Genomic DNA, 27598 nt, shown 5'->3' on the forward strand with positions numbered 1-27598 from the left:
AGTGTACATTTACAACCCAGCCTGTAAACTGTTTTCAAAAGAATTACCCTGAGCACATCACCCTTGACGCAAAACCAGGGTTATAATCTGCCTATAGAGTTTGAAAGATGGTGTGTTGTCCAGATCCCTTTGGTATCACAAGAAGCAACTGAGTTCATCTGCAAATATCAATTCAATTTATTTGTTCAAATCAGCTGTCAGGTTTGGATGACTGACTGTCAAACAAGAACAAGATATTAGACCATTAAGACAGTTAACCCTTGTTTGATACATTTTATGACACACACTCACTCAAGACCCCTGAGTTCAGTTACTTACCTTTTCTGCCTCTGTAATTTAAATGTCAGAGCTTTTTATGTCAGCACCCTATGATGCAATTATAGTTGAGTGCTGCTATGTTGTTGATGCACTTATCATGGCACAGTTGCCAGTCAGAAATTTATCAAGACTAATAAGAAGCTAAATTAACTATATTCAGATGAAATTGGAAACAACTGCAAAGGCAAGATGCTGCTAATTTCCACAATTCCATAGGATGGAAAGATAAAAATGTAAGCAGCACGCTTACCTGCTTACCACCAAGGGTTTATGTCATGCCAGTATAATTATTGCGGTTGTAATGTGGACTAAGAATAGATCCTAGGGGAACACCTTGGATAGAGAGCAATACCAAAGCAGATGTGTTTGTTTAACAAGTAAGCAAACAACAGTAAGAGCATATAAGTATCCAGATTTTTAATTTTTTAAATTTTTTTAATTATTTAAAAGGACCATGCATATTAATTAACACTTCTGTAAATATGCCAGAGTTCGCCAAAATACTAGTTTACATCCATAGTCCCTTGCCAGATGTTAAAAAGACTCCCTAAAAAGATCAAGATTAAACAAAGATAAAATTGAGTAAAATAAAATCAAAGTAAGAAGGTAGAGGAGAAACCAAAGCACAAACAAACAAACAAACAAACAAAAAAGAGAAGAAAGGAAGAGTAAAAATAGCACCATACGATTAAAAATGACAAAAAGCTACACAAGGACATAATGTGACAGTATGATTAAAAATCAGTGAGTACTTTTATAGTACATACTTACAACTACAAATTGTATTCTTAAACTTTGTTATTATTTTTATAAGTTCTAAATTTAAAATGGAAACCCAGTTATCACTGAGCACACTGACAGAGTCCACCGACGTCCCTCCTCAAAGACATCACAGTCACTTGCAACACGCGCGCAAAGGAGGAAAATGTAGACACATCTCTGCGCCCACACTCCAATATTCCACCTAGGATATGGATGGAAATTGAACACTGGAGTTGCTGGACATAAAGGGAACAAAGGGTATCCTTACTTAAATGGATTCCAACAGCAACAGCTCCGAAAAGGACTCACGCGGGGATGGAGAAGTGTACGGAAGCTTTGCGCTCATCAGAGCAGGGATTCTGGGTTTGGTTTTCTTGCTCGCAACGTGTGGGAATTTTTTCTTCTTGGCAACACTTTGGAAGAAGAGGAAAAGAAACACCAGGACGCAGCTATTTCTTCTACACTTGTGCTTGGCGGATCTGGTGGTGGCGTTTTTCCAAGTCCTACCGCAGTTTCTTATTGAAATTACGCACAGATTCCGCGGTACGGACTTCTTGTGCCGGTCCGTGAAGTATCTACAGGTTGTTGGGATGTTCGCCTCCACGTACATGATAGTAGCCATGACTATAGACAGGTACCACGCTGTGTGTAAGCCGATGGTTTCCTTCTTCAAGGGCTCATTTAGGAGGTACCTGTCCATAGGCGCAGCGTGGCTCATCTCCCTCGCCTTCAGTGCTCCTCAGCTTTTCATCTTCTCTCTCCGGGAGGTTGAGGAGAACCAGTACGACTGCTGGGCGACATTTATCGAACCGTGGGGGAGCCGGATTTACATCAGCTGGATCACCCTGTCCGTGTTTGCCCTGCCTGCCGTCATTCTGCTCCACTGCCAGGTGAGGATATGCACCACCATCTACTTTAACATGAAGAGGAAGGCGCTGCAGGCAGGGCGCGCGGGTACAAAGGGGGTGTCCAACGCCATGCTGAAAACTGTGAAAATGACATTTGTGATTATACTGGCATACACAGTATGCTGGAGCCCTTTTTTTGTTGTTCAACTATGGTCTGCATGGAGCCCAAAGAGTGCACCTACTCAAGGTTTGTCCAAATTCCGCAGCTCCACTTCCCTTAAGGATCAAATATGCTCCATATTTTGCCCCTGTGTTGCATGCCTAAGTGCAATATATTGGATAAATGACACTTATCAGTCAATGTATTTCAGTCTGTTTTCACATTTCTTTGTCTTGTTTTTCTCCTGCAGGTCCAGTGTTTGCCATCATCATGTTGCTGGCTAGTCTCAACAGCTGCACCAACCCCTGGATCTATGTCTACTACAGCTAAGAGCATGCGTGCACTAAAACTGATGTACATTTTTAGTTGGAAGGGATGAAACTCTTTTGATGCAATTCTTGTGAAGTCCACATCTGAACACCTATGTGGGGGGGGGGGGGGGGGGGGGGGGGGGGAATCCATCATGGATCCTGTTTAAGTTAATGTACATGATGCTTTGTTGTAGAAAACTATTTTCTGAGCACTACAGAGCTTGTAAATTTGTAAATTTGACCAAAGGGGGACTGGCTCTTCTTGTATGAAGTATTAGTGTTGGCACTGTTTTACATATAAAACTGAGTTTCTGTTGGTATCTTGATTTAGTTTAGTTTATCTGCTTCCTTTTTCAATCTTCTGTCCATATTTGAGAGTTTTAAAAGAACAGTGTGGTGCTTTTAAACAAGAAGCGTAATGCAATATTGAAATATGCCAGAATAAGTCGATTTTCCCTGAGGGATATCAGGGACACACAGGAACATTTATTTCAATTAGTGCTGGAAGAAACACAATGAAAGCATTCTTTAATATCAATCCTGTTAAAAAAACATATTTATATTTATGCTTAATTTGAATGTAGTGGAAATGTTGTTGTAACATAATCAGGACACGTGAGCTATGCCTGCTTATTTTCCTCCTCCCTCCTCCCATTGATTAGATTTTCTGTAAATGTGGAATAATAATAATGGAAAAATGCTTTTTCTTTTACTGAATCTTCTGAATAAAAGATGCTATTTAAAATCCTGACATCAGCCTCTTCTGTTTGCTTCATATGGATGTGAAGCACCTGCTCCAATTTGCCACTGCATTCACCTAACATCTTTATAGAAGTCTGAAATAGACATCTATATGTGCATTTTTATTATCCTGTTCTAATGCTGATGTAATTTCATTTATTTCCTCCAGTTACAAATAACATATAGAGGGAATTAACCCCAGAGGGCAGTTAACATGGATATTTCTTTGAGATCCATGCATGGGTTTTGAATTCTCAGCTGTGCATGGACAGACTGGTAATGACTGTAACTGTTGGCTCTCTGAATGAAGGGACTATCTCTCCACGTCAAGGCTGCTCAGATACCCACTCCACTTACTGTTAATTTGTGAGTATGCTCATTAAATACCCATACATCAGCCACTCGACGAAGTGTCTTAAAGATATATCCATGTCAACTGCCTCTTGGAGGTCAGTCTCATACATACATACATACATATACCATGCATTCAAAAGTGCTTAAATGATGTGTGCTCTGTCCTCGATCTTCAGATCAACCTTGTTAAGAGCGTTCCATACATAGCTGCTGCCTGGAGAAGAGAGGATCAAGTAAACAGGAGGGAAATCTGAGGAGTGATAAGCGTAGATAAATGAGAGCAGTCTTCGTGGAAGTGTTTTAACTAACATACACATCCTTGTATTGAATACCCCTCACTGATTGGACACTGCAGCAAATCACACTTCACTTTACCACATCACCAGAGTTTAATATCCCAGACAAGACAGACCTTAAAACAGACTCTAAGGGGTGCCTTGAAACAGATGAGAAACATGTTTGTAAAGAGTTGGTATGCGATGAGCCAGAGATAAAAAAGTGTTTGACATTTGTATTAAGAAGAAGAGATTGGTGCGCTGAATTAGCTCAGTTAGTAGAGCAGGCTGCCCATGTACAGAGGCTAAAGTCTTTGTCACATTGGTTATAGGATCGATTCCCAGACCTCACCTTATTCAGTGCATGTCATCCCCCTCTCTCTCTCCTCATATATCCCAAATGTCCTATGCAAAAAAGGCTAAAGCCTTAAAAATAATAAAATAACAAAAAACTTTTATATTAAGCCTAACTTAAATCAATATAATAGTGCATCATTACCAAGTTTCTTACATTTTTTATTTTCTAATTCACCATAATGCACACTTGGGTATTAAATACTCACACTTGAACCATGTAGTGATGTATCTCAAAGAAATATCAGTGATACCTGCCCTGTGGGGGTCAGTCCCTGTACATATGAAAAATGTGACTGGGTGGAGAGGTGGTCTCTTCATTCAGAGACCCAAAGTTACAATTGTAACCGACTAATCTCAAAAGAACAACTGGTACTGACTAGTTAGATAACAAGATAAGTCAAGATCCCCAGAAAACAAACAGAAGTGTTTCATTATCACGGAAAAATCAGAGTAGATCAAATGTGTGGAAGCTTGTCTGCTTCAAGCTTCTGTACATTTCTGCTGGATTTTGACATAATAATAAATAGACTTAAATCATTTAAGTTGCAATTTCTTTTGTTTATTGTCATGTGACATTTACCATCTATTTTATATTAACTTTACTAAAGTTACTTTATTCGTCTAATTTTCTGAAATTGATCATTTCCCTGACTGTAATTACTTTGTTATGGAGTTATTATTGCACATTCCCAAACTGAGATGATATTTTTTCTCTTGCAACAAGACCTCGCATCACATTACACCTCTGATCCACTGAGGTGATGTTTTGTTCTACAGTGAAGACACAAAACAACAGTATTACAACAACACCTTCATTCAGTATTTCAATGTTGTCAAACTCTACTACTGAAGAGTCACACAGTCATTCCTCACCACGGTAATGTGTCATCTTGTAATAGTTCGTGTCATTCAACACCCTGGAGTCATTTGAAATTGCACTTCACAAATCCTTTCAGATGTGCAATCAATCTGTAATTAATTTGAAAACTAATATAGCCTTTTGCCTGTTCTCTCTCTCTCTCTCTCTCTCTCTCTCTCTCTCTCTCTCTCTCTCTCTCTCTCTCTCTCTCTCTCTCTAAATTTTCAATTTAAGTTGCTTTATTGGCATGAGAAAAGAAATGTTGTGGCCAAAGAACATAAAATTCATACACATACATTACATATATATGCATTACATATTATATATATTACATATTTTATACGCATTAATGAACTATGGTGTCACCCATACAGCATATCTCAATGTCCTCACCCGATGCGGCGCGCTCACAAAACCTCCACCCAAAATCAAACACCATGGGATGGTGCGTCCCTCAGGCTGTGACAGGCAGACACATATTTAGCAGCCAGAGGAGCTGCTGACCCTTCCCCCAGGAGAACTGACAGTTTCTCTTCTGGGGTTAATGTTGATTAAGTTTGGTACTATTTTAGTAATATCCCTGTTGTGGGAAAGAGAACTTGCTGCAGTGGAGGAGGAAGTGCATCTCTGTCTCTATGTCCCCTGTAGAGCAGTGAGCACATAGACGCTCCTCTCTGGGCAGCCATGTCTGTCTGTGTCTCCCTGTCTCTATAGCTAGCTGGTGGTCACTCAGCCTGTATTTGGTCAGGACACGTCTATGTTTTGTATCTCTGACACTGTACAGATATTCAGATAATTTATAATCATGGTTTAGGGTCAAATAACAATTCATTCTACTTTGGGTCTTTGTTTGGTTTCTCCAGTGCTCTAAATACAGATCTTTGGAGTGCTTCATGATGAGTTTCATTTGGTTGTGTTTGGATCAGTGCTGATTGGAGTCTGGCTGATTAGCGTCCTCACCAGCTGACTAAGGGGGCAGTTTTCAGGGTTCAGCTCTTGGGTTTTTAGTGCTTTATATTGAAGTGAGTCTTTTGGGCTTACATTTCTCTCTCTCTCTCTCTCTCTCTCTCTCTCTCTCTCTCTCTCTCTCTCTCTCTCTCTCTCTCTCTCTCTCTCTCTCACACACACACACACACACACACACACACACACACACACACACACACACACACACAGAAGGAATGGAAAACCTTAAAAGGATGCCAAATTAAAAGCCATGCATATGCCCCCACAAGCAGGAAGTTCCCTATACCAACATCATAAATGTATACAGCCTTCTGGTCTAATTGGCCTTTACGTAACACAGTGACATAATGCAGCGCTCCGTCTAGAGAAACAGGTGTTTCCTTCACTTTTCTCAAGCTAGTTTTAACATTCATTATGCTGATGACACATTCCTATTCTGAACAAATCTGAGGGTTAAAAATACAACATTTTAACAAGGTAACAATCAAATCTAGATTGTGTGACTAGGCCTGCTACAGTGCAGAGACAGCCGATGGCACATTTCATTCTGTAGAGCTGTTTCAAATGGGATTATGTGTCTCATTTAGCCAAAATACTCTGATGACTAATACAGGGCCCAAGGGTGGAAAAGTGGGAGATAAATCCTGCTGCTGGTTCATGTTCATGTCGTTGTGGGGGTTTAAAACAATCAACAGAGACACAGAGGACACAGACGCTTCAAGAAATGCATTTACAGTGCACTTCAAAATAAAAGACAATTTTCCTGCGAAGCTGAATACTTTAAAGAAATGGTGGCACTTGCAATCAAGCAAAGAAATAAAAGAAGGCTCTATCTGCATGGGCATGATCGCTGCACTGATTCAAAGACACTGAAACCATTGCATGTATGGATGGTGTTGTTTGAGCTCAGTCTAAAGCATTGATTTGGTGTGCATTAACACAGATAGTGCGCTCATATCCCCGCTGTTTGCTTTGATCAGGAACCTCAGCTCGCCCTCATGCTTGATTCTCTCTCCCTAGTGCACTCTCACTCTAATATCTCTCTCACTCTTTGTGTTTGCTTTCTCCTATCTGTCTCCACAGCTGAGGGGAAGTCATGTGGCTCTGGTCTGTTTGGAGACACCTGAAGTTGATAAACAGCCCCTGTGAAGCCTTTCTTTTGCAATCTATTTTGTCCAGATTGTCATTTTACCATGTTGACATAGTCTGTTCACATTTAACAGACATTAAGCTGTCTTGGTTTATTCTATTTTTCTATCAGTATGTCTTTTTTTGTTGGGATTCCTTGTTTTTCTTGTCTGAATTGAGGTTAAATATCTTCAGTACAGATTGTGCAGCCTGTTAATGTATGATTGAAGACAAGAGAAACAGAACTGTCTGACCTTTAAAGCTCCTGTGTGGAACTTTCACTTTGTATCTTTCTTGGCAGTCGTACTGCTTTGTTGACATCTCCTTACTTGTTTTCTTGTACATCTGTAAAAAGTGTCGAACTTGAAGTCTCGTTCTGTTCGATTTATCTATTTTTTAAACTGTCAAATCTATGACTCATTGGAAATCTGTGAAAAATGTTTTTAAAAAGCTTTTTCAGCAGCAGTTAATAGCACCCACTCCCCACATGTGGATTCAGACATTAGTAATAATCATATAGGCGTAGTCATTCTTGTTGCTAACCACCGTTGCCTTTCCCTATATGCAGAAAAAGCACACTAGGTGTATGGATTCATCACCTATAGAATGCATCATATTTGTGCAATTGGTTGCAAGGAGCAGCTCAGGCTGTTCTCTGCAAAATAATAAATAGTACTAAGGTAACAGATATCCAGGGTTTGCCACATATAAACTTTAGCTGGGCATCACACCCAGGTATATTAATGGTCTTCTGACCAATGTCACATTCAGGCTGTTTCAGGGATAGAGGCGAAAGAATAAAAAGGACATTGAGATATGCTGTATGGGTAATCGTTCATTAATGCATATAAAATATGTAATATATAATCATATGTAATATATATAATATGTAATGAATATATATTTAATGAATATAATATGTAATTAGTATATGTAATGAATATAATATGTAATGAATATAATATGTAATTAATATATATGTAATGTATGTGTATGAATTATGTGCTTTGGCAATAAGATGTCTTTGTTCATGCCAATAAAGCAAAATTGAATTGAAAGAAAAAAAAAGGACACCTGGTGCGTACCATGGTGCAGCAGCACACAGAAAGTTAAGATCAATGAAGATCTGCCTCAAGCAGCAGAATAAAGGTTGTCAAGGATAAAGGTGTTTAAGTTTTAATTGCATGTCTGTAGCATTTGCTGTTTTTGTATTTCATGTATAATTTGTATGTTATGTTTGTTTTCTGTGGACCCCAGGAAGAGTAGCTGCTGCATTAGTGGCTTGAGGAACTTTGTCGCACTTGCTAAGGTTTTTCCCTCCAGTGTAAATTCTTGCTTGTGTTGTATGTCGCTTTGGACAAAAGGGTCTGCTAAATGAAATTGTAGAATTGTAGAATTGTAGCTAACAGGGATCTGAATAAAGGAATAAAGGAATACCCACAGTGTAGTGTTTATTTAAACATTGTGTAGTTCTAAGAAGGTTGTATGGGGGTCTTACTTACTTTATAGGCTCTTGTTTGCTTTATATATATATTTTTGCACTGTATACTTGCTACTGTGACACTTGAATTTCCCTGTTGTGGGACGAGTAAAGGACTTTCTTATCTTCTCCCAAGAAATGTAGAGCCTCCAACACACTCAAATTATTGTGTTCAGGTGGATATTTACGCAGCAACTGTAATGGAAACGAATTGTGTAAAAGGAAAGCAAAATAGTTTTAATAAATAATAATTAAAAAAATAAACGCTACTCCATGTGTCAAGCTCATATTCTATTATTGGTCATATGGTCATTCAAAAAAACGAATAGTGTACCACAACTATGAGGACATGTTCACATTTTCAAATGAAACAGCATCCAGAGAGGGCATTTTATATCATGTTTTTACCTATTAAAAAGGCATCCAGGAAGGCACTTCTGCTGCTGCGTTTTTTACAGACATGAAGACACCGGGTAGGGGGGTTGCCCCCCCTGCTGAGTACACAACTGTGCCTGACTAAAAATAGGCAAGTCATCTCATCCTTAAACCATTTTTTCATTTTCAGATATATAAAAGCCCAGGATAAATCAATCAGTGCTCTCTCTCTCTCTCTCACACACACTCAAACACACTGCGCTGACATGCACTCTTATTATATCCCTCCTGTACACGCTCTGAATCTTTTTTTCCTGCTCCTGTTTAATGTAAATATGTCATTGTATGATAAGTCTATTTGTGCCTGATGTAAATTGGTAACGTTACTGTGTTGGTTTTGATTGTTTAGATATTTTATGTGATTTACATTTGAGGGAAACAAGGGTCTGGCTTCTACTAGAATTTTATTTTATTTCTGATTAAAGTTACATTTTTTTGAATGAAAACACCTTTTGTTGTAAGACCTTTTTTATTAGTTGGTGACTTATTTGTAACACACAAGTCTTTATTTATTTATCTCAGACAAAGTAACAAAGTTATACTTTGTTTTTTACACTTTTTAACAGTATCAGTTAAAATGATTCTTTCTCATGCTCTGACTTTATAGGGGCACCCTTAATGTACTGTGACTGGTACTGAACAACTGTCAGGTGATAGGAGAACAACTGCCAGGAACTAAACTAACAACCCTACTTAGGACCCTTTTGTGACTACCTGGACACACCCACAACTGTTAGAGGCTTATATTTTCTAGCTCTTCCCCAGTCTGGTCAGAACTGAAGAAGCCTTTCAGAGTAGAGGTGAAACATCTTCAAGAATTTCCACCAGTCCAGTTGCCTTACAGATCAAGCATTGGATTACCATGACCTGGATGACTGAGAACCTTCACAGACATATTCTAATGAGCTGGTAGGGGGGCCTCTTAAAAACTTCTGCTCTAGGCCCCACTTTGGCCAGGGACAGCCATGTCCCTGCCTAGTTTGCTTTTTAACATATATTGAGCCATCCATATCAATTACAGTCTGTATCATAACCAGCTAAAAACTCCTCATGACCTTTAATGCAGGACATCAGATGAAAATAATCATGCCAGTTATATTCTAAAGTAATTAAATCGCTTTAGACGGGATTCATGGTTATCAATATCCATTTGAAGAAAATTAAAGCACTCATGCAACACGGTTTTCTGGTTGTAAGGCCGCCTGTGGTGTCACTAAAAAGCCAAAGTGCACTTGGAGTGACAGGCAGCAAAGCTTTTTCTTTTTAGTCATGTCATGTGTAATTAAAATGCTGCAATGCTAATCAGATGTAAATGAAGGCAGAAAGTACTTCAAATAAATGAATAAAACTGTTTGAAGGACTTGAATGAAAGGTCACATGAAATGACTACCATTAAAAGACGTTCAAACTGGAACAATCATACAGCACAGACCACACAGTACTGATCACATCTGAGGTCCAATGACGTACAAGTTGTCAACACCTAACAGAACATTTTGGATATGCATCAGAATGCGTCAGTTCTACTTCAAAATACTTCCTGTAAAGATGGCCCTACAGCGCCACCGTGTGGACAAAAACAAACATGATACTCATACTGAAGTATACGGGTCTAATGTCAGAGTAATGATGCAGTACTGATCGTTTTATGAGGCGTACATTTGAGCTCCTGTGCACAATAAAGGCAAATGTGACTTATTGACTGAACATTTAAATTACATCAACATCAAATATCTTGTTTTAAGTCAAACATTCAAAATCATTTTGAGAATCAGAGCAACACAGATGAAATATAATCCTCCAAAACTTTTTGTTTCTCTTTAAAAACAGCCCCATCTTTCTTCAGGAGGGATATCTCTGTCTCCAGAGCTCTTATTTTGCCCACAGTGCTCTCCTCCCTGTGATCCAGTTCTACAATCTTTGCGTGCAAACTCAAGATTTTACTCCAAAGCTGATCTTTGTCAGTGTCAGGTCTGCAGTACGCGTGTTCATAAACGGAGATGTGCTCTCCCTCGCTGGGCCCTCTCTCCTCTGAAAAGCATGGTTCGTCTTTGACCATTTCCACAGGGACGAAGCTAAAAGTCTGGCCGAGCGCTGCCTGGAGAGTGGCTGCGTCCACATTCTCTCCATCTGGAAGAGGGCCCAGAGTCTCACAGCACAACACAGTCACAGTCGAGTCAGCTTGCGCTTCAGAAAAGGCCTCGTTGCATGGGGACAGTGCAAGGCAGGAAACTGTGGATACTCCACCATCAGCTGAAATCTCACATGTAGCCGCCTGTACCTCAAAGATATTTGAATCATGAGCTATGCCAGTAGCTGACACCAGGAGTGGTGCCTTTATTGACTCTGCGTGTTTGGTAGGAGTGTCTTTTGTTGTGCCTGCATGGGCTTTTTTGCAAGTTCTGCTTAAAATAAGTGGCCTCTTACTGAGAGGAGACTCAAATCCAGTGAGTTTGGCGTCTAAATTCCTGTGTTGTGCTGTGGGGCTTCTTTTAATGGTGCTACATCTTTTCTCCTCCTCCTAAGAGAAAAGGAAATGCGTATTCATTAATTTGGAGTATGCAGACTCAGGAAAGGACAAGTAGAAGAATAATAGTGTTAAACACTGCAACAAATGTGAATCATAAATGAGGAAGAACTACTGGATTACAACTTGCACTGAACGTCATACTTCTGCAAATGAAATGTTACCCTTCTACTGACCGTGTTTCAATTAGAACCCTTCCTTCTGCAGAATATGTTAACATAATCCTGCCATGTGCAACAATCATACATGTACTTAATGCTGGAACTGTAAGGTACGGTGGCCCTGAGAGCTCACAGCACTGCAACTTAATGAAAACACATGCAAAAAGACAAAACACAAGCAAATTAAGAAAACATCTTCATCAATTTGACAACACATGTGCAGCATTTAAAAAACGCACTGCAAAGACCACAACACAACATATTAGAAAAACAGGATGCAATTAGACCGCAACACAACGGAAGTGTTTCCAGAGGACACTTAACAGTGATGCACATGTCTGGACACGCTTGTTGTAGAAGCAGATTTTTAGTCAAAGTGCTATTAAGGTTATCTTACTGTCAGTGGTGTTGGAAAATGAGATAAAAAAGTAAGTGTTTTTGATTTATTTTAACATCGTGATCGCATGATTCAGCCTATACTACAGTCCAGATGTGTGCATCACTTTTAAGTGTCCTCTGGAAACACTTCCGTTGTGTTGTGGTCTTTGCATTGCATTTTTCTAATGTGTTGTGGTCTTTGCAGCACGTTTTCTAAATGCTGCTCATGTGTTGTCAAACTTCTTAATTTGCTTGTGTTTTGTCTTTTTGCATGTGTTTTCTTAAGTTGCAGTGCTGTGAGCTCTCAGGGCCACTGTAGTAAAGGTTGTTGGAAAAACTTAATAAGACTGATACATACATCCTCAATGGAGGGGAATACGGTGGGGATGGCTGTGTTCTTCAGGTAGCGGATGCCCCATCGAATATCAAAACAGTCCTCCGTAAAATGCTCACTGCACAGGTACTGGTGTCGACTTGGGGTCCACTCCTCCCGTTTCATGTTGTCCACCCATTTCTGAAGTCTGGGCTTGTCTTGCAAGGGAAACCTTTTGGGAGGAAAATAGAACATACAGGGAGATGATTCAAGATTGAAACAGGAGTAGGGGAGAATGGGGTTGGTTGTCACACGGGTTGGTTGGCACACTCGTTATATCTCGCCACTCTGTCTCTCAAATTGGGGTATGGACATTTCCAGAATTAAGATCAGAGCTCACCTACAGAGTCTTCTCTGGAGTAAGACAGCTGAACTTGAGGTGAGAGGACTTTTTGTGTTTTTCATGTCAAATTGTAAATATTCAGCTCCTCAGTATTTTTCTTCTAAGCTTTTAAACAATGGGTTTATAACAAAACAAGTGTTACCCTTACAAAGTGTGAGGGGAACGCTATAGTTTAGATTTTTATTAGCTAGCTAAGTAGTTTGTTAGCCTTGATGCTAGCAAAAAATTCCAGTTGGGGTTGGTCGTCACATTCTCTTTGGGGTTGGTTGTCACATGTAACAACCAAACCCCTATGTTGGCAAAACCATGCATGGTGAAATGAGTTGGAGTGTGCAGACCTTACATTTGCCATCACTGTAACTCAGACAGTGACTGCATGTAGTCTAGTTGAGTAGGCCATTATTGTTAGGCCTATTTGTTTTGTTCTTTATGTTGTTATATAGGCTGGCCTAAAGATGTGTTTCCTGTTCATGTTCCTTGCTCATTTTATGTTAAAATGCATTAAGTTATGTAGGCCTATCACTTGTCAGTGCAATTAAACTTTCAAATTTAGTTCTGCCTTCTTGCCTTTTTAAAAAGATTTTTCCCATTAAAATATCATTGTTACAACCAACCCCATAGTGTTTGACAACCATCCCTGTGATGGGGTTGGTCTTTGATAGCTAATTGCCTCTTTGTTACAATGAGTTGGAAAATGAGAGAGGTGCACATATCAAGCCAACACCTTAAGCTTCCATTTAATGTAGGAATGACTATTGAAAGATGTTTTGATGATGAGCAATCATCAAAACAGTGTGACAACCAACCCCATTTTCCCCTACTAGGGCCACTAGGAATTTGCAATATTTTTTAAGCTTTAATTAATATTACTCTCATTCCAAGTGTACCATTACTTAGTACAGTATAAGCAGATAATCATAACATACAGTACCATACATACAACTGATACGACATTATTGACAACTTAGCATGCCTCTAGAACTAATACTATATTTGACTGAAGTTACCAAGTATAACAGACATAAAGCACTTGCAGCTCATCTATTCCGAAACAAATACAGCAGAGGGAAAATAGAAAACATACGGGTAGAAGCTTATTCTCTTGTTGTCTTGTTTCGACGCAGTCCCTCCTCTATTTCTGCAGAATTTCACAGCGCAGTACCGTGGCATAGCTGCAGTAAAACTCCATGCAATACGTTTTAGAGCGACAGGTTTGAGGTAAACATTTTTAAAACCACAGAACAGCTCGTGAACTGTCACTTCCGGGTTGTAGTCTTCATAACGGAGATGACGTTGAACATTTAAAATGACCAAGATAGTTCACCGACCAAACGACAGAAAACAGTTATGTAGAGTATCAGACGGAAGGGTTTATGCAAATATGTCCTTGACGCTTTCAATTAGTATCTGAGTCACACGTTCTGACAATAGTACGTATAAGAAGTATGTAATGTGATTTACCAGGCTGAAAATGTGTATCTCATATGATAATGACAGGTACGGAAGAGGATTAGGGCCACTGGAAAAAAAGAAAATTAAGGTCAACATTTTTTTTAATCATTATTATTATTCTGAGACAAAAGTCAGAATTCTAAGATTAAAGTCAGAATTCTGAGATCAAAGTCAAAATTCTGAGATTACAGTCAAAATTCTAAATTTAATCTCAGAATTCTGACTTTTTAAAAATCATAATAATAATAATAATAATAAAAATTTGGCCTTCATTTTTTTTTTCTGAGAAAAAAAGCAGAATTCTGAGATTAGTCTATTCTGACTTTACTATTAAGATTCCAGCAGAGCCAAGAGTTACTCTCTTGGGTGATGCATGTGGAAAAAACATCATCATCATCATCATCATCATCATCATCATCATCATCATCATCATCACTATACTGTTCATGTGAATATGGGTGGGTCCACAGGAAAATATTGAGTTTTGAGTTATTGGAAATTAACAGAACACTGCTGAAGCTAACTCAATGATTCTAAAGGGATCAAATTTCATTTATTTTCAAATATATACAAGCAATCATTTTGTGTTTTATTTTATTTACAAGAGAATATTTTTATTTTAAAATTGTATCTCATTTTGCATAAATAAATACCTGTGAGGGTAATTGCATTTAAAGTACAGTTGTGGTGGTCATTATTAAAGTTACATACATTCTTTGAAGTTACATATAACATAGTTGTATTTTTCTACAACGAGCTCAGGCCCTGTCCCATCGTATTAACCACTCTATCTTTAAATCTAACTACATGGGACCTGGGTTACATATACTTTCACTCTCTGCATCTAAGTGTCTTGTTTAGTTTTTTGTTCTTTTATTTACTGTTTTTTGACTATCTGTATTATCTCAACTGACTCCCAGAAATGTAATTCATGCTGTTATAATTCATTCTTATGTAAGTACTTAATTATTAACTCTCCCAAAATGTCTTATTAACTGCAATGAATCAGGCACTCTTGTTAAAGGAACTAAGGACCGGACCTCGGGGGCTGTCTTTTTGTATCTACGTACTGTATTGTTCTAAATTAACTTTTTTTTCGCCCTCTGTTAAAAGCAAAACCCAATAAAAAGATTATTACAAAAAAAGATAGTGACAGAAGTACGAAGCAGGAAGTAAATACAGATTAAATCTTGCCCCGCTTGCATTGTCTGCGGGCTCTCCCCTTTCTCCACGTGCGCATGGTTTCAACCAATCACAGCAAAGTGAGTCACTGTGCTAAGAGACGGACCAATAGCGCTGCGAGTCGTGGTGTTACAGCTCAGGAATGCAGCTCGTCAACAACTGCTAGCTTTCGTTTCGCATCAGCTGGAGCTGTTGGCGGCTTACAGGAGTATCCTCAGGCTGTTTGTCAACCCGTCTCCAGGTAATGCCTCTTTTTTAATGCGCATTAAGCGGTATATATGTCTTTAGTGCTGTATCTTTAACCTAGAACAAACAACAAGAGTGTCTTTTACTAGCTGTTTGACGAAGGAGCTGATGTAAGTTTCTCTCAATACTACAAAACAAGTGACATTTTTCAGAAGTGCAACGCCTCTCCATGGAAACACCCTAACACAGTTACGTGTTAGGTCTTTTAACCTGTATTTTAACAGTTATCTCTAAAGAGAATATCACATTCTACCATTTTTAACCCCGTTTCTAAAGTCTTCTTGAGTTTCAGAGGTGTGTGAAACGTCGTTAACCGAGCTGTCAAACTGTTCTCTCTTCACAGCCTCAGAGGTGTCAAAACCAGCAGAATGGCCACAGCGCAGTCGGTTTTACTGCTCGCAGTAAACATTCTGCTGATCTCTGAGTTCATCCTGGCTAAGAGGGACTACTACGACATACTGGGGGTACCCAAAGATGCCACAGATCGCCAGATCAAGAAGGCCTTCCATAAGCTGGCCCTGAAGTACCATCCTGACAGAAACAAGGGCCCAGACGCAGAGGAAAACTTTAGGGAAATAGCAGAAGGTAAGTGAGTCATCAGGTCGTTTCATTAAGTTAGGTAATGCTCTTCAAGCCATCTACCTACATTACAAGTAGTCTCTTCAGTATTGCTGTGGTGTTTACATTTTATCAAGGTCATCTCCAGCTGACACAAATTCAAATATCTCTTTTATTTTGCAATGATTAGATAATAAACACATCACTACATTGCTTAAGACTGCACTTGAAATGATCCCTAACGTCATTTAGTAATCAACACAATCAGTGATGTAATGTATCTTTCTCCACCAGCTTACGAGACGTTATCAGATGATAAGAGGAGGCGAGAGTACGACCAGTTTGGCCATGGCCCGTCACCAGGGGAGGGCCACAATGGAGCAGGGGGAGGAGGTGGTGGAACCTACAACTTCAACCAGCACTACCAGTCCTTCAACTTCGACGATATATTCAAAGACTTTGACCATTTTGGTCACCAACACCAACAGCAACAGCAACACCAACACCACTTTCACTCCCAAAACCAAGGCCACCAAAAGAGACACTTTGACAGCCACTTCCAGGCCCACAGGGAGGCTATGAACAGGCAGAAGAGGCAGTTTCAGGAAGGGGGCTTTGGAGGAGGACTCTTTGATGACATGTTTGAGGACTTGGAGAAGATGTTCTCCTTCAACACGCACAATACGAGGACTGAGAGCAGCTTTCAGAGCTCGGGAGCAGGGAGGCAGCACTGCAGGACAGTGACCCAGCGCAGGGGGAACATGGTGACCACCTTCACTGACTGCTCCTGAGACAAGCGGACACATAAACAACGCTCTTGGGACACTTCTGGGTTTTACTTGTGGTTTTGGAATTGAATGCTAATGTATCACGTGGTGGAATAGAGAATGGTTTTGTGTGGCTTTTGTGCTATTCTATGTAATATCCTCCAGGAACAAATGTCCAAGTGGGCCTTTTTGACGGCTGCTTCCAAGCAATAACTCACACATCATTGCTCTTAGCACGATATATAAAATACCTCTCTGTTTCTTAGCTCTTCAGATTTATTTTGTTTACTTATATTCCTTTTTTTTCGATGGTACAATCTTTAAGACTCAGGTATGGCCTAAGGTTGTGAAACAAGGCAATAGAATTTATTAAAACACCACATTTATATTTTAAACCATCAATTCTGCACCCTGTCAGGCCATACTCAGATTGTGCTCTCTACAGGATAAACCATTCGCTAATGTACAACAAGGCTTTGCTAAGCTTAGTGTAGTCTGGACTTGCATTTTTTCCCTCTCGAGTATTTATAAATAAGCTTTAAGTCTGGCAAAAATTGTGAAATTATTGCAAGTCAGCAATCATCAACTGTTACCTCATTGTAGTTCCCTCCTAAAGAATCAAATCTACCTTTACACAGTCAGGATTGGAAATTAATGTTGGTCCCATGATAAATGCTGGCAGAAGTTGTCTTCTCTTTCAGTTGTTTTGATGGTTGAAAAAGCAAAAAAAAGGGTGATCTGCCAGTGAAGCTGAATGGTCTGAAACACAGTTTCCTGAACTGATCTGAACGTGCAATATTCATCACCTTCGCTCTTCATGTTGCCTATCCTTCATAGACAGTGCTGAGTTCACCTCATTGTCTAATGTCTGCACTTTGTGTGTGTGAGTGTGTTTTTATGTTTGTGTGTGTGTGCGCAAGGCCATAGTGGCCTGACTGTTGATTGATTCCATAATGTTTGGAAAATGAAATAAAAAGTACAAGCACACATTTCTCTGTTTATCTTTTCTGAAGAGGGACAGTGCGAGTATTTAATCTCAGTCATCTGCACTTGTACACTTTACCTAACAGCTACTGAGAACATCTTGAGCTTGCAACTTTTTAACCCTCCTGTTATTTTGCAGGTCAAATTGACCCATTTTAAAGTTCAAAAATAAAATAAAGATAGTTAAAAGTATTATTTCGCATTTCTAATGTCACAGTGGATGAAAGGCCAGTGGTATTAAGAGGTTCCTTCCATGTTAGGTATTACATGCCTTCCAAACCAGCTCAATACAGCATAAAAATCTGGGCAGCTTGTGACAGAAGAGGTGTCTCTTGTTAATTTATCAACATCACTACATAAAAAAAAACCCCATCAAAATCTAAAATAAACAAAAATCTATGTCATGTACAACTATTGTATTTATATTTAGGGTATTTCAATGTACATTAAAAAAAAAGTTGCACCAAATATTGATTTAAATGGTTAGAAATTTAGTTAATAATGAGATTTAGAAAATGTTTACTGGGATTATTTTGGGTACTGGACACTTTTGGATCATTAAATACACCCTTGGTCAACTTGATCCAGGAACATTATTGCTGTCCCTAAGACACGAACATAACAGGAGGGTTAAACAAAGATTTTGCATCAATAAAGGGGAATGAAACAGAACCTTCTACCAAATTAAGATAAATGAAATACAAGACCACTGACTTGAAGACAGCTTATTTGAAGCCTTAAATGGTCTGAAAAGACTTTGTCACAGATGTTAAAACTCAACTGAAGAATAACTTCTGATTCTGCACTTTTTAGGGTTAATTCACACTGTATATTTCTGAAAGGTATTTGACTCCCTGCCCCCAGGACACAAGTGTTCCCGATTCCCAACTACACAGCCAAATGTCATTCTCCACAGCAGAAAGCTGTTGTTCCAATTAAACCCCTGGAGAGGGCGCCCTTTCACAAGCTAGAGGTGGGGTTGAGGCCATACAGCAGTCTGTAACAGAAGTTGATGAGTGGAAAGAGGCATTCAAAATATTTAAAATGAACAGGAACTCTTATATCCACAATTCCTAATTAATTACAAATAACTTCTACAAATGATAACAAATAATCACTTTGCATCCAAAAAGCTTTAGTCAAAAGATTGTATCCCAAACCAGTCAAATAATAACAATACAGATAGATAGATAGATAGATAGATAGATAGATAGATAGATAGATAGATAGATAGATAGATAGATAGATAGATAGATAGATAGATAGATAGATAGATAGATAGATAGGAACTTTGTTAATCCTTTGGGAAGGTTCCCTCAGGAAATTCAGATTCCATCAGCAAGTAACACCAAAGGACAGAAAAAACAGCACACAGTTACAAAAGATAAAAAAATCACAGGTTATATACACTCAGTACAGTACACAGTAGCAGCAATATACTAGTCTAAAAAAGAATACCGGTGCAGGTTTATAATAAAATAGCAGCAGCAATAATAAATAGATAGATAATTAACTATAAATAATGAGTAGAGCAAGCTTGTTGAATTGTGTTGTGGTCAGTTCAGTTAAGGCCTATTTCTCCCTCCCATCCTCTGTCCTCCCTCCAAGTGAGGAGTTATACAGTTTAATTGCACAAGGGACAAAGGAGTCCTTGAGTCTATTTGTGCTGCAAACAGAAAAAGAAGGAGGCCAATCAACACTTCATCATGGTGGAAAGCTGGGCTTATGATTAACTGTTGCTGTTTGATAAGTGTTTGGTAGAAATGTCCACTTATCATGAAGCTGGGGCCCACTAGAGGCCTGCCAATGAGTGGCAGCAAACACAAACGGGTAATATGAACCATAGTGATAGTGTTCATGATCATATCCTAAAAAGTGGTGATACATTCAGTGCTCTTCTTGAAAAAAACATCCAGTCCTAAAGGCTTTGTCATTCTATATGAAACAAAAATTTGCTGTAATGACACCTCACTCATATTATGCGAATTGGCGAATTACTATAGCGATATAAAGACCACATGAGGACAATGTTCTGTTAACCATTTCCAATCAGCTGAAATATGTAGATTCATTCAAGTGTTTTTTTCACCTGAGCCAAAACCACAATTCTACTTCACTTATAACTAATGGGTGCATACTTAGGACTCCCCTTCTGCATACATTATATCAAGTGAAGTTTATTTAGTGCTGAGGCAGCCCTAGAACTTGGAGTGCACTCTTGCACACATGTTTCTTTGCATGCCAAACACCATGATTATCAGAAGTGTGCTAATAGTTTATGCATTCTTAAAAGGCTTTCGACGGCACAATCATCTTTGAATGCTAAAACCACATGTTCTGTCTGGCTATGTTACATGAGAGTTCTGCATCAAGTTTATCAGGATCAAATGATAGTTAGCACCATTTGTGAAGCCCTCAATCTCTTTCTTACAACTTCTGGACCGGACTATGAGATAGGAAGCGTTCTGATTTCTGTCTCTAAACAGTGGTAATATAGGCCTATAGAAAAGGGAGCTAAAAGTTCATTATTCAACCACTTGCTACATTGGGGGTCCCATAATGTTAGCTACCGCTCCCAGAAACAAATTTGTCAGATATCTGATATCACTTAAAAGCTATAAGATTACAATACAACCATATATTTTGCCACTTTGAACACCATTAACAACATTGACAAAGGGAATTCCCAGCTGCAAAAAAGAAAACAAAAAGGCAACAACACATTCTTTTTAGTAAATCTTGCTTCAAACTCTTCAGGATGCTGCTTTATACAAAAAAAGCAGCCCATGTTCAAATTCTTTGAGATCTTTTCACCAATTTAAGCTATCAAACCAAACACAGGCTTTCAGTCACACAGTTTTTGCTGAGTCATGCTGCCTGTGTTAGCAGTCTGTCAGCATGTATTTTATGGAGGGCAGGCATGACTAATCAAACCCAGGCACATTTCAATTCTGTCTCTGCCAAAAACCCCACCTCCCTGACTGATTTAAATAAGAGGCCACCCCCTCTTCCGACTTGTTGTACAAGCCTGTAAGCTCAAAACACATGCTCCAACAACTCCTTGCAGAGAAACAGCAGCTGAACCTTTGCATAGGAGCCAACATGATCCCTTCAGTTACACTCAATAATGGAGAGAATATGCCTATTATGGGTCTGGGAACATGGAGGGTAAGGCTGAATATTTAATCCTCATAAAGTTTAGAGAATAAACCAATGTCTTAACTTAATGATTTTAGTGCCTTATAAATCAGGATCTCTTTTATCTGTACTGTCTATATTTTCCTCATCGAAGAAAGCATATTTGCAAACTGGATCAAAAAAGTGGAGACATCTAATGTGTGAGAAGAGCAATTGGTATTCAAGAGTGATTTTTGCAAAATCTCTCAGAGGACAGCAGTTTAACTCTTAAAAATCTGTTTTCCTAAAATGTTCAGTTTTTGCCATAGTTTGCATAGAAGTTACACTTGCAATGATAACATGCACTTTACGTTAATTTCGTAAAATTCAATAATAGAAAAAAAATGACAATGGTTGTCACTGTTAAGCGCTTCTTCTCTGTGTTGATTATTATCTGTGTCCTACATCCCTCTGTAGGCTGAGCCAGGAAAAGTCACTGAGGCTGTTAAGGAGGCAATTAAGGAAGGATACAGGCACATTGATGGTGCTTATATCTACCGAAATGAAGAAGAAGTTGGGGCTGGAATTCTTGCCATGATTGACCAAGGAGTTGTAAAGAGGGAGGATCTATTCATTGTCAGTAAGGTATGGTATACAGTGAAAATGTAAGATCTTCACAGGGTCTTCAGCTACAGATGATCCTACACCATCTTTTTCTTCCTATATTACCAACGTTGAATCAAAGACCGGGACTTGTGTGCAAACATCAACCATAAAAACTCAAATTCCAACATTAGCAGGAGCACCCGAATACTAATTCTGTTACCATTACCAATACCATCACCTTTACCAATCTAAATCCCATTCCCATCCCCATTCCAATACCAATCAGGATCTGTATCTGCTGGTTTAGAGGGGTTATGTTGCAATGACTTACATACTTATCAACATCGGACAAAATTTATGTAGGGAGGCCAATATTGATACTGATACGGATACTGTTTTCAGCCTCTAATACAGGTATCAGTATCAGAACACTCAAAACAACACTTATGTTTTATAAAGACACACATCTGACAAATTCAACCCAGTGTAATTCTGAGGAATTTTTCGATTTCCTTTGTCAGCTGTTCAGCAGATGACAAAGTTAATGCACTACCATGTCTGGAAGTAAAGGCTAATTCATGCTCATAAACGTATCTTTGGTTATGATCTTCCCTGATCTATTGTGGCTTTTTGTAACTAATCACATGCACATTTCAGTTTACAAGTACATACACTATTTGTTGCTTGGGGAGCTGATGCATCACATGACATGCTAAAACTACAACTTCATCACCACATAATTAGAAAGCCCCACATCTGACCAATATATAGAGTATACATTCAATGTACTGTCAGATACATTGTGTGCATTAATATCCCTGTTTGTTTCTCATAGCTGTGGTGCACCTTCCATGTTCCCTCTCTGGTGAAGGGAGCCTGTCAGAAGACGCTCAGTGACCTAAAACTGGACTACTTGGACCTATTCCTTATGCACTCCCCAATAGGAATGAAGGTGTGGACACTAATGTTTCTTTCCTGGACACAGAAGACTACATCCTGCATGTTACTTATTACCTGACAGCATCAGGGATTCTGGTCAGGCACAACCTTTAGCATACTGCAACTGGCTGAGCAAACCTGGCACTAAAGAACTATGCAACAGTAACAAGCTATGACCTTTCAACCTTTAATAATTTGACACGCACAAAAAGCTAACTATTCTTTTTTATCTTTGACCTAGCCTGGGGAGGAGCTATACCCCATCGATGAGAACAAGAAGGTCATTTCTGATGGAAGTAACTTCTTGGATACGTGGGAGGTAATTTAAGAGACTTAGTGCACTTTGATGTTCTTCTGATAAAAACTTCAATGCAAAAATGTCTCCCATACCACCAAGGAGGCAGTGTTGAATATCAAGAGTATGACATTAAACTCACCTCTCTAAAGTCACAATTTATTAGAAACCCCAGAAATATCAACTTGTTTCTACTCATGCTAAACAGTAGCACTGACAGCATAAATAAATATTGTAGCTGGCTAAGGAAACTACAGTTTTAAAGAAGGAAAAATGAACTTGTATCGAATGCTAGCCGGAAACTAGCAACATGTCTTCCATTGTTTAATGCACTGTTGTCACACATTTGATGACTTTTTTAATGAATTGCAGTGAAGAAATTAAGAAATTAAGATAACAGGTTTCCATAACAGTCTTTGGTGGACAGCTACGCTGGCTGGGGCTCACATTAGCTTAGCTTATCTTATTTGTAGCTGTGTACCTTGTTGTTAGGTGAAGTTTCTGTTGATGTGCTGAGCTAGGTCATACACATAGACTGTATAAAATATAGACGTAGGATCAATGACGTCACCCATCTGTTTCTGAAGAGTTGTTTGAGGCCAATCATCGACAGCAGCCATATTGCTTCTGTCGAGCCAGTGTGACGTAAAGAGGCGGGCTTTGAGCCTCCAAGCAAACAGCTACAGTTTTCCCGCTGTCAGTCAAGTCAGCTGTGCCTCTCATTGGAAGACTCATAATCTCAATATCTTTGAAATTGCCAGGTTTGAAAAAATGTCATCCTCCGTACAGTGTGTGCTGATTGAGAAATGAGCTATCTAGACTACACTCGTCTTTTGTACCAGGCTGTCAACCTGTTTACTTCTGCTGTAAAGATCGTTGCATTCTATAATTAGGGGTACATTTCAGACCAACCAAAAAGTGAAAAAATCAGTATGCTTTTTGGCTTAATATTCTATTTGTTTCCATAGTATACCCCTAGATTGTGCTTAATCCATTAATTGGCAAGCTTCAAATCCAAAATAAACACCAGGTTCATTATTTTGTCAACTGTGTGTTTGTCAAAAGTTGTGTCGTAGAAGACATGAATGAGACATGAATGATTTGCATTTTTTGCAAAATAAATCATGGAACCTGTTAACTTTTTGTATTAAATGAAAGAGAAATATTATCCAATATAAAACTGGTCATTTTTTAAAATAATGACAAATAATATTTGGTAAAATTGACAAATACACCCCATGGACTTGAAATGTACCCCTAATTATAGAATCACTCGTGTATGTGACTTCCGGTACTTCCGGAGCCAGCCTCAAGCGGATCCTGGATGAACTGCAGTTTTTAGCACTTCCACATTGGACTCATATTTTTAGACCGGAGGTTGCCGCTTGGCTGGGGCTCACATTAGCTTAGCTTATTTGTAGCTGCGTACCTTGTTGTTAGGTGAAGTTTCTGTTGATGTGCTGAGCTAGGTCATACAAGGATAATATCTAGATTAACAACGACATCAACAATAACATCATGTTAATAAAGGGTTGGTAGTTTTGTTAGAAACAGCATGTGTTTTAATCAAACTAAGTACCAAGAGTAAGGTATCAGATAAGGTTAGATTGGCTAATACTAATATTAGGTATCAAAGTTGGTAAAAAAAAAAAAGACAAGGAAATAAGAGCAGACAAACTCTATGTCTATCAAGCCAAATAAGGACACCTAGATATGACAAGGAGGATCACAAACAACTATGTGTCTCACAGGCTATGGAAAAGCTGGTGGATGATGGGTTGGTCAAGTCCATCGGCATCTCAAACTTTAACAAAGACCAGATTGAAGCCATACTCAACAAGCCAGGCCTCAAGTACAAGCCTGCCACCAACCAGGTACAAAACAAGATCCTCCTCACACAATCCTAATGAAGAAAGAGGAAAATAAAAGCTAAAGCATTTAGGTTTTCCTCAGGTGGAGTGCCATCCGTACCTGACCCAGGAGAAGCTCATCAACTACTGCCACTCAAAGGGCATCTCAGTGACTGCCTACAGCCCCCTTGGCTCCCCAGACAGACCCTGGTAAGAGGCTGTGTCATCTATCAAACATGACACTCTGAAATGTGCAGCAGCCCATGTCAATCCGTCTTTATGTTGTTATGTACAAAAGGGCCTCCTCTGATGACCCTTCACTGCTGGAGGAACCTCAGATCAAGGCAATCGCTAACAAATACAACAAGACCCCAGCACAGGTAAGAAAGACAAAGTTCATGACCTTATTTTTATATCTTTGAAAAATAAGGTCATTAAACCGCTAGGGGGATCTTGATTGTAGAAAGAAAAGCATTGTTAGCAATTAACTGAAGCATAGTTATTCATTCTTGTGATAATGGCTTTAAATTGACCTCTGCCTCAGGTACCTTGAAGGGGTACTTGAAGATAACACACCAGATAATAATAATATATGAATAATGTCTTGCACTTTTGGATGTTTTTCCACCAGGTACTCCTCAGGTTCCACATTCAGAGGAATGTGATCGTCATCGCCAAGTCAGTAACGCCCCATCGAATCAAGGAAAATATACAGGTATCCTCTTAGAACTGAAAAGGCTGATTGTTTTGTAATTGTAAAAGAACAGCAATTGAAGTTAAAGCTGCTGTGAGGAACTTTTGATTTATATCAATTTTGGCACCTCATTGTGGACAAAGTGATACCTCTTATCTCTTGTTCTGTACATGCAATAGTAGTGTTTTCAACAAAAACCTCACCCTGTTGTCTTTTAACAGCCAGATGTATCACTTAATATGATTATTTGCCATGAAAACAGCCAAAATAGGATGTTTCTAAAGTCAAATGTCAATCATGTGGCCTGACACCTACCCCCACTGAGTGGTATAAGGCATTAACAATGACAACAGAGAAGGTATCAGTGTTGTTGTTTATGGTTTTGTTTGCTTTTGAAGGTCATAAAGAGGCATCAGTGTTAGTTTCAATCTGTTTCTCAGCTTGTGAAAAACTCTTCATAGTGCCTTTAAGGCCACACATTTTAGGAGATATATCCAGTTCATACAAATGTTTACATGCTGCCATCTCAAGACGTGATATTTACTTCCCAGTCCCGCCTTGTGTGCAATGTGTAACACACCGAGGCAAAGTCACATTTGCCTCCTGTAGCTCATAAGATTAATGTGCTTCATTGTTCTAAAACAACATCTGTTATTTTGTGAGAATTGGAGTCACTGAGTGCTGTTAAGAGTCCTGAACGCAGCTTGTTTGTTTTCCCCAAAGCTTTGAGTCACTGTCATTTGTCTTTCAGTTGTTTGATTTTGAGATGAGTGAAGACGACATGAAGACCATACTGAGCTTGAACAAGAACTGGAGAGGCTTCATATTTGAGATGTGAGTGGACATTGAGACAACAGTGAAGACAAACTAAAGGCCTTGGAATATCAAACTGAACTTTAGTAGGCTAAATTCAGCATTACTAGCTGTTATTACCAGCAACACTGAAGTAATGTATTTGTCCTCTTCTTTTTTTAACAGGGCAGCTGATCACAAAGACTACCCCCTGAATACAGAATACTAACACATCAGATAACGTGGTGCAACGATAATGTCCTAACTAAGCTTGTACTGTATCATGTCTGTGTAAAGTTTATCATGTTAAATCATTGTAAAGTACACTTAATAAAGTTGTATGAGGAGTTTATTCAGTGGGTGAAATACCCACACTGTAACTAGCTTGTCTATTTTCATTAAATGTCATTACCATAGACAGTATAAAAGATTGACAACGTGACGTAAGTACAAAAGTGAAGCAAAGTTATTTGACGCTAATGTGGGGTGTAACACCATGACTTACAGCTGTGTAGACAAATGAGGTGTGTGCATCTGGTGAGCAGAGTGGAGGACAAATGGTGAGACAAGCCTAATGAATACTAACACAAGAGTCATTGCCCTCCTTTATTGTGCTTCAAACAGATGCATTGATCTGTTCCACTATAGACTGAGCCAACCTGAAGGATCCTTGCTGCTTTATCAGCAGGTTGAGTTCACACTACAAATAAGCTAGCTCAAACTTCAGCTCCCAGAGATTAAAATGAGTTGGTCCTTGTTCTTCATTTGAAATTTAGAACTCAGTCCACTGTCCAAAAAACGTCCAAAGTTCACATTATTATTTTTTTTAGCTACACCTAGCTTCACTCATGAATTAGAGCCTCATATACTTTGATTCCTCGCTCTCAATCACTGACATTTCCAAAACTAAATAAAACATTGTATGCTACTACAGAATCACAGGCAAGTATTAAGTTTAAAGCCAAGAAAACACCATGCAACTATATGTGTTAGAGTTCAAAGTATGGTTGACATGGAGTAAATAATGAGTGACTTTATTTCCTTACAGTTTGATTTGTGTTTGTGACCATTTTGTATTTGCGGTTGGTCCGTCTCCCTCACCTAATAGCAGCTCTGAAAACGTAGGAACGTGTTATTACTTGGTTGATTATCTTGCCAAAGGCTCTGACTGTAACACCCAGAACACTGGGAAATTAAAGAAACACATTAAGGGAAGATGTGTGTGTGTGTGTTAACAATCCCCTAAGAAAAAGAAGGCAAAGGGTAAGCAAAACCTTGATCAAACCACCGAAATAGTAATTGATCCCCATTCTTATATGAAGCTACATCTCTGTAAAACC

At 38.9% G+C, this 27598-nt stretch overlaps 4 protein-coding genes across 5 annotated transcripts; 3 read left to right on the forward strand and 1 right to left on the reverse strand.

Moving 5' to 3' along the window:
- Window positions 1–1048: 1048 nt before the first annotated feature.
- Window positions 1049–2513, forward strand: avpr2l (arginine vasopressin receptor 2, like). Of its 2 annotated transcripts, none has more exons than XM_034673834.1 (2): window positions 1049–2175; window positions 2339–2513. In XM_034673834.1, the coding sequence occupies exons 1-2, from the start codon at window positions 1353–1355 to the stop codon at window positions 2416–2418; spliced, it is 903 nt and encodes a 300-aa protein (XP_034529725.1). In that variant the 5' UTR covers window positions 1049–1352; the 3' UTR covers window positions 2419–2513. The 2 variants fall into 2 exon arrangements, with proteins under 2 accessions (XP_034529725.1, XP_034529726.1); XM_034673835.1 differs by having other exon boundaries at window positions 1049–1970.
- Window positions 2514–9444: 6931 nt separating this feature from the next.
- LOC117804656 (THAP domain-containing protein 5-like) lies at window positions 9445–14071 on the reverse strand. Its single transcript, XM_034672942.1, has 3 exons — window positions 13861–14071; window positions 12419–12605; window positions 9445–11515 (listed from the first exon to the last, which is right to left on the reverse strand). Exons 1-3 carry the CDS (start codon window positions 13944–13946, stop codon window positions 10766–10768), a joined length of 1023 nt encoding a protein of 340 aa, XP_034528833.1. The 5' UTR covers window positions 13947–14071; the 3' UTR covers window positions 9445–10765.
- A 1380-nt stretch (window positions 14072–15451) lies between these two features.
- Window positions 15452–17968, forward strand: LOC117805259 (dnaJ homolog subfamily B member 9-like). The gene is made up of 3 exons (XM_034673936.1): window positions 15452–15651; window positions 16000–16241; window positions 16509–17968. The coding sequence occupies exons 1-3, from the start codon at window positions 15467–15469 to the stop codon at window positions 17003–17005; spliced, it is 924 nt and encodes a 307-aa protein (XP_034529827.1). The 5' UTR covers window positions 15452–15466; the 3' UTR covers window positions 17006–17968.
- A 3036-nt stretch (window positions 17969–21004) lies between these two features.
- LOC117805065 (aldo-keto reductase family 1 member B1-like) lies at window positions 21005–27189 on the forward strand. Its single transcript, XM_034673644.1, has 10 exons — window positions 21005–21133; window positions 21560–21727; window positions 22524–22640; window positions 22869–22946; window positions 24674–24796; window positions 24876–24982; window positions 25071–25152; window positions 25404–25487; window positions 26218–26300; window positions 26445–27189. Exons 1-10 carry the CDS (start codon window positions 21011–21013, stop codon window positions 26485–26487), a joined length of 1008 nt encoding a protein of 335 aa, XP_034529535.1. The 5' UTR covers window positions 21005–21010; the 3' UTR covers window positions 26488–27189.
- The last annotated feature ends 409 nt before the right edge of the window (window positions 27190–27598 follow it).

Source organism: Notolabrus celidotus, chromosome 21, assembly GCF_009762535.1.
Source record: "Notolabrus celidotus isolate fNotCel1 chromosome 21, fNotCel1.pri, whole genome shotgun sequence".
Classification (NCBI taxonomy): domain Eukaryota; kingdom Metazoa; phylum Chordata; class Actinopteri; order Labriformes; family Labridae; genus Notolabrus; species Notolabrus celidotus.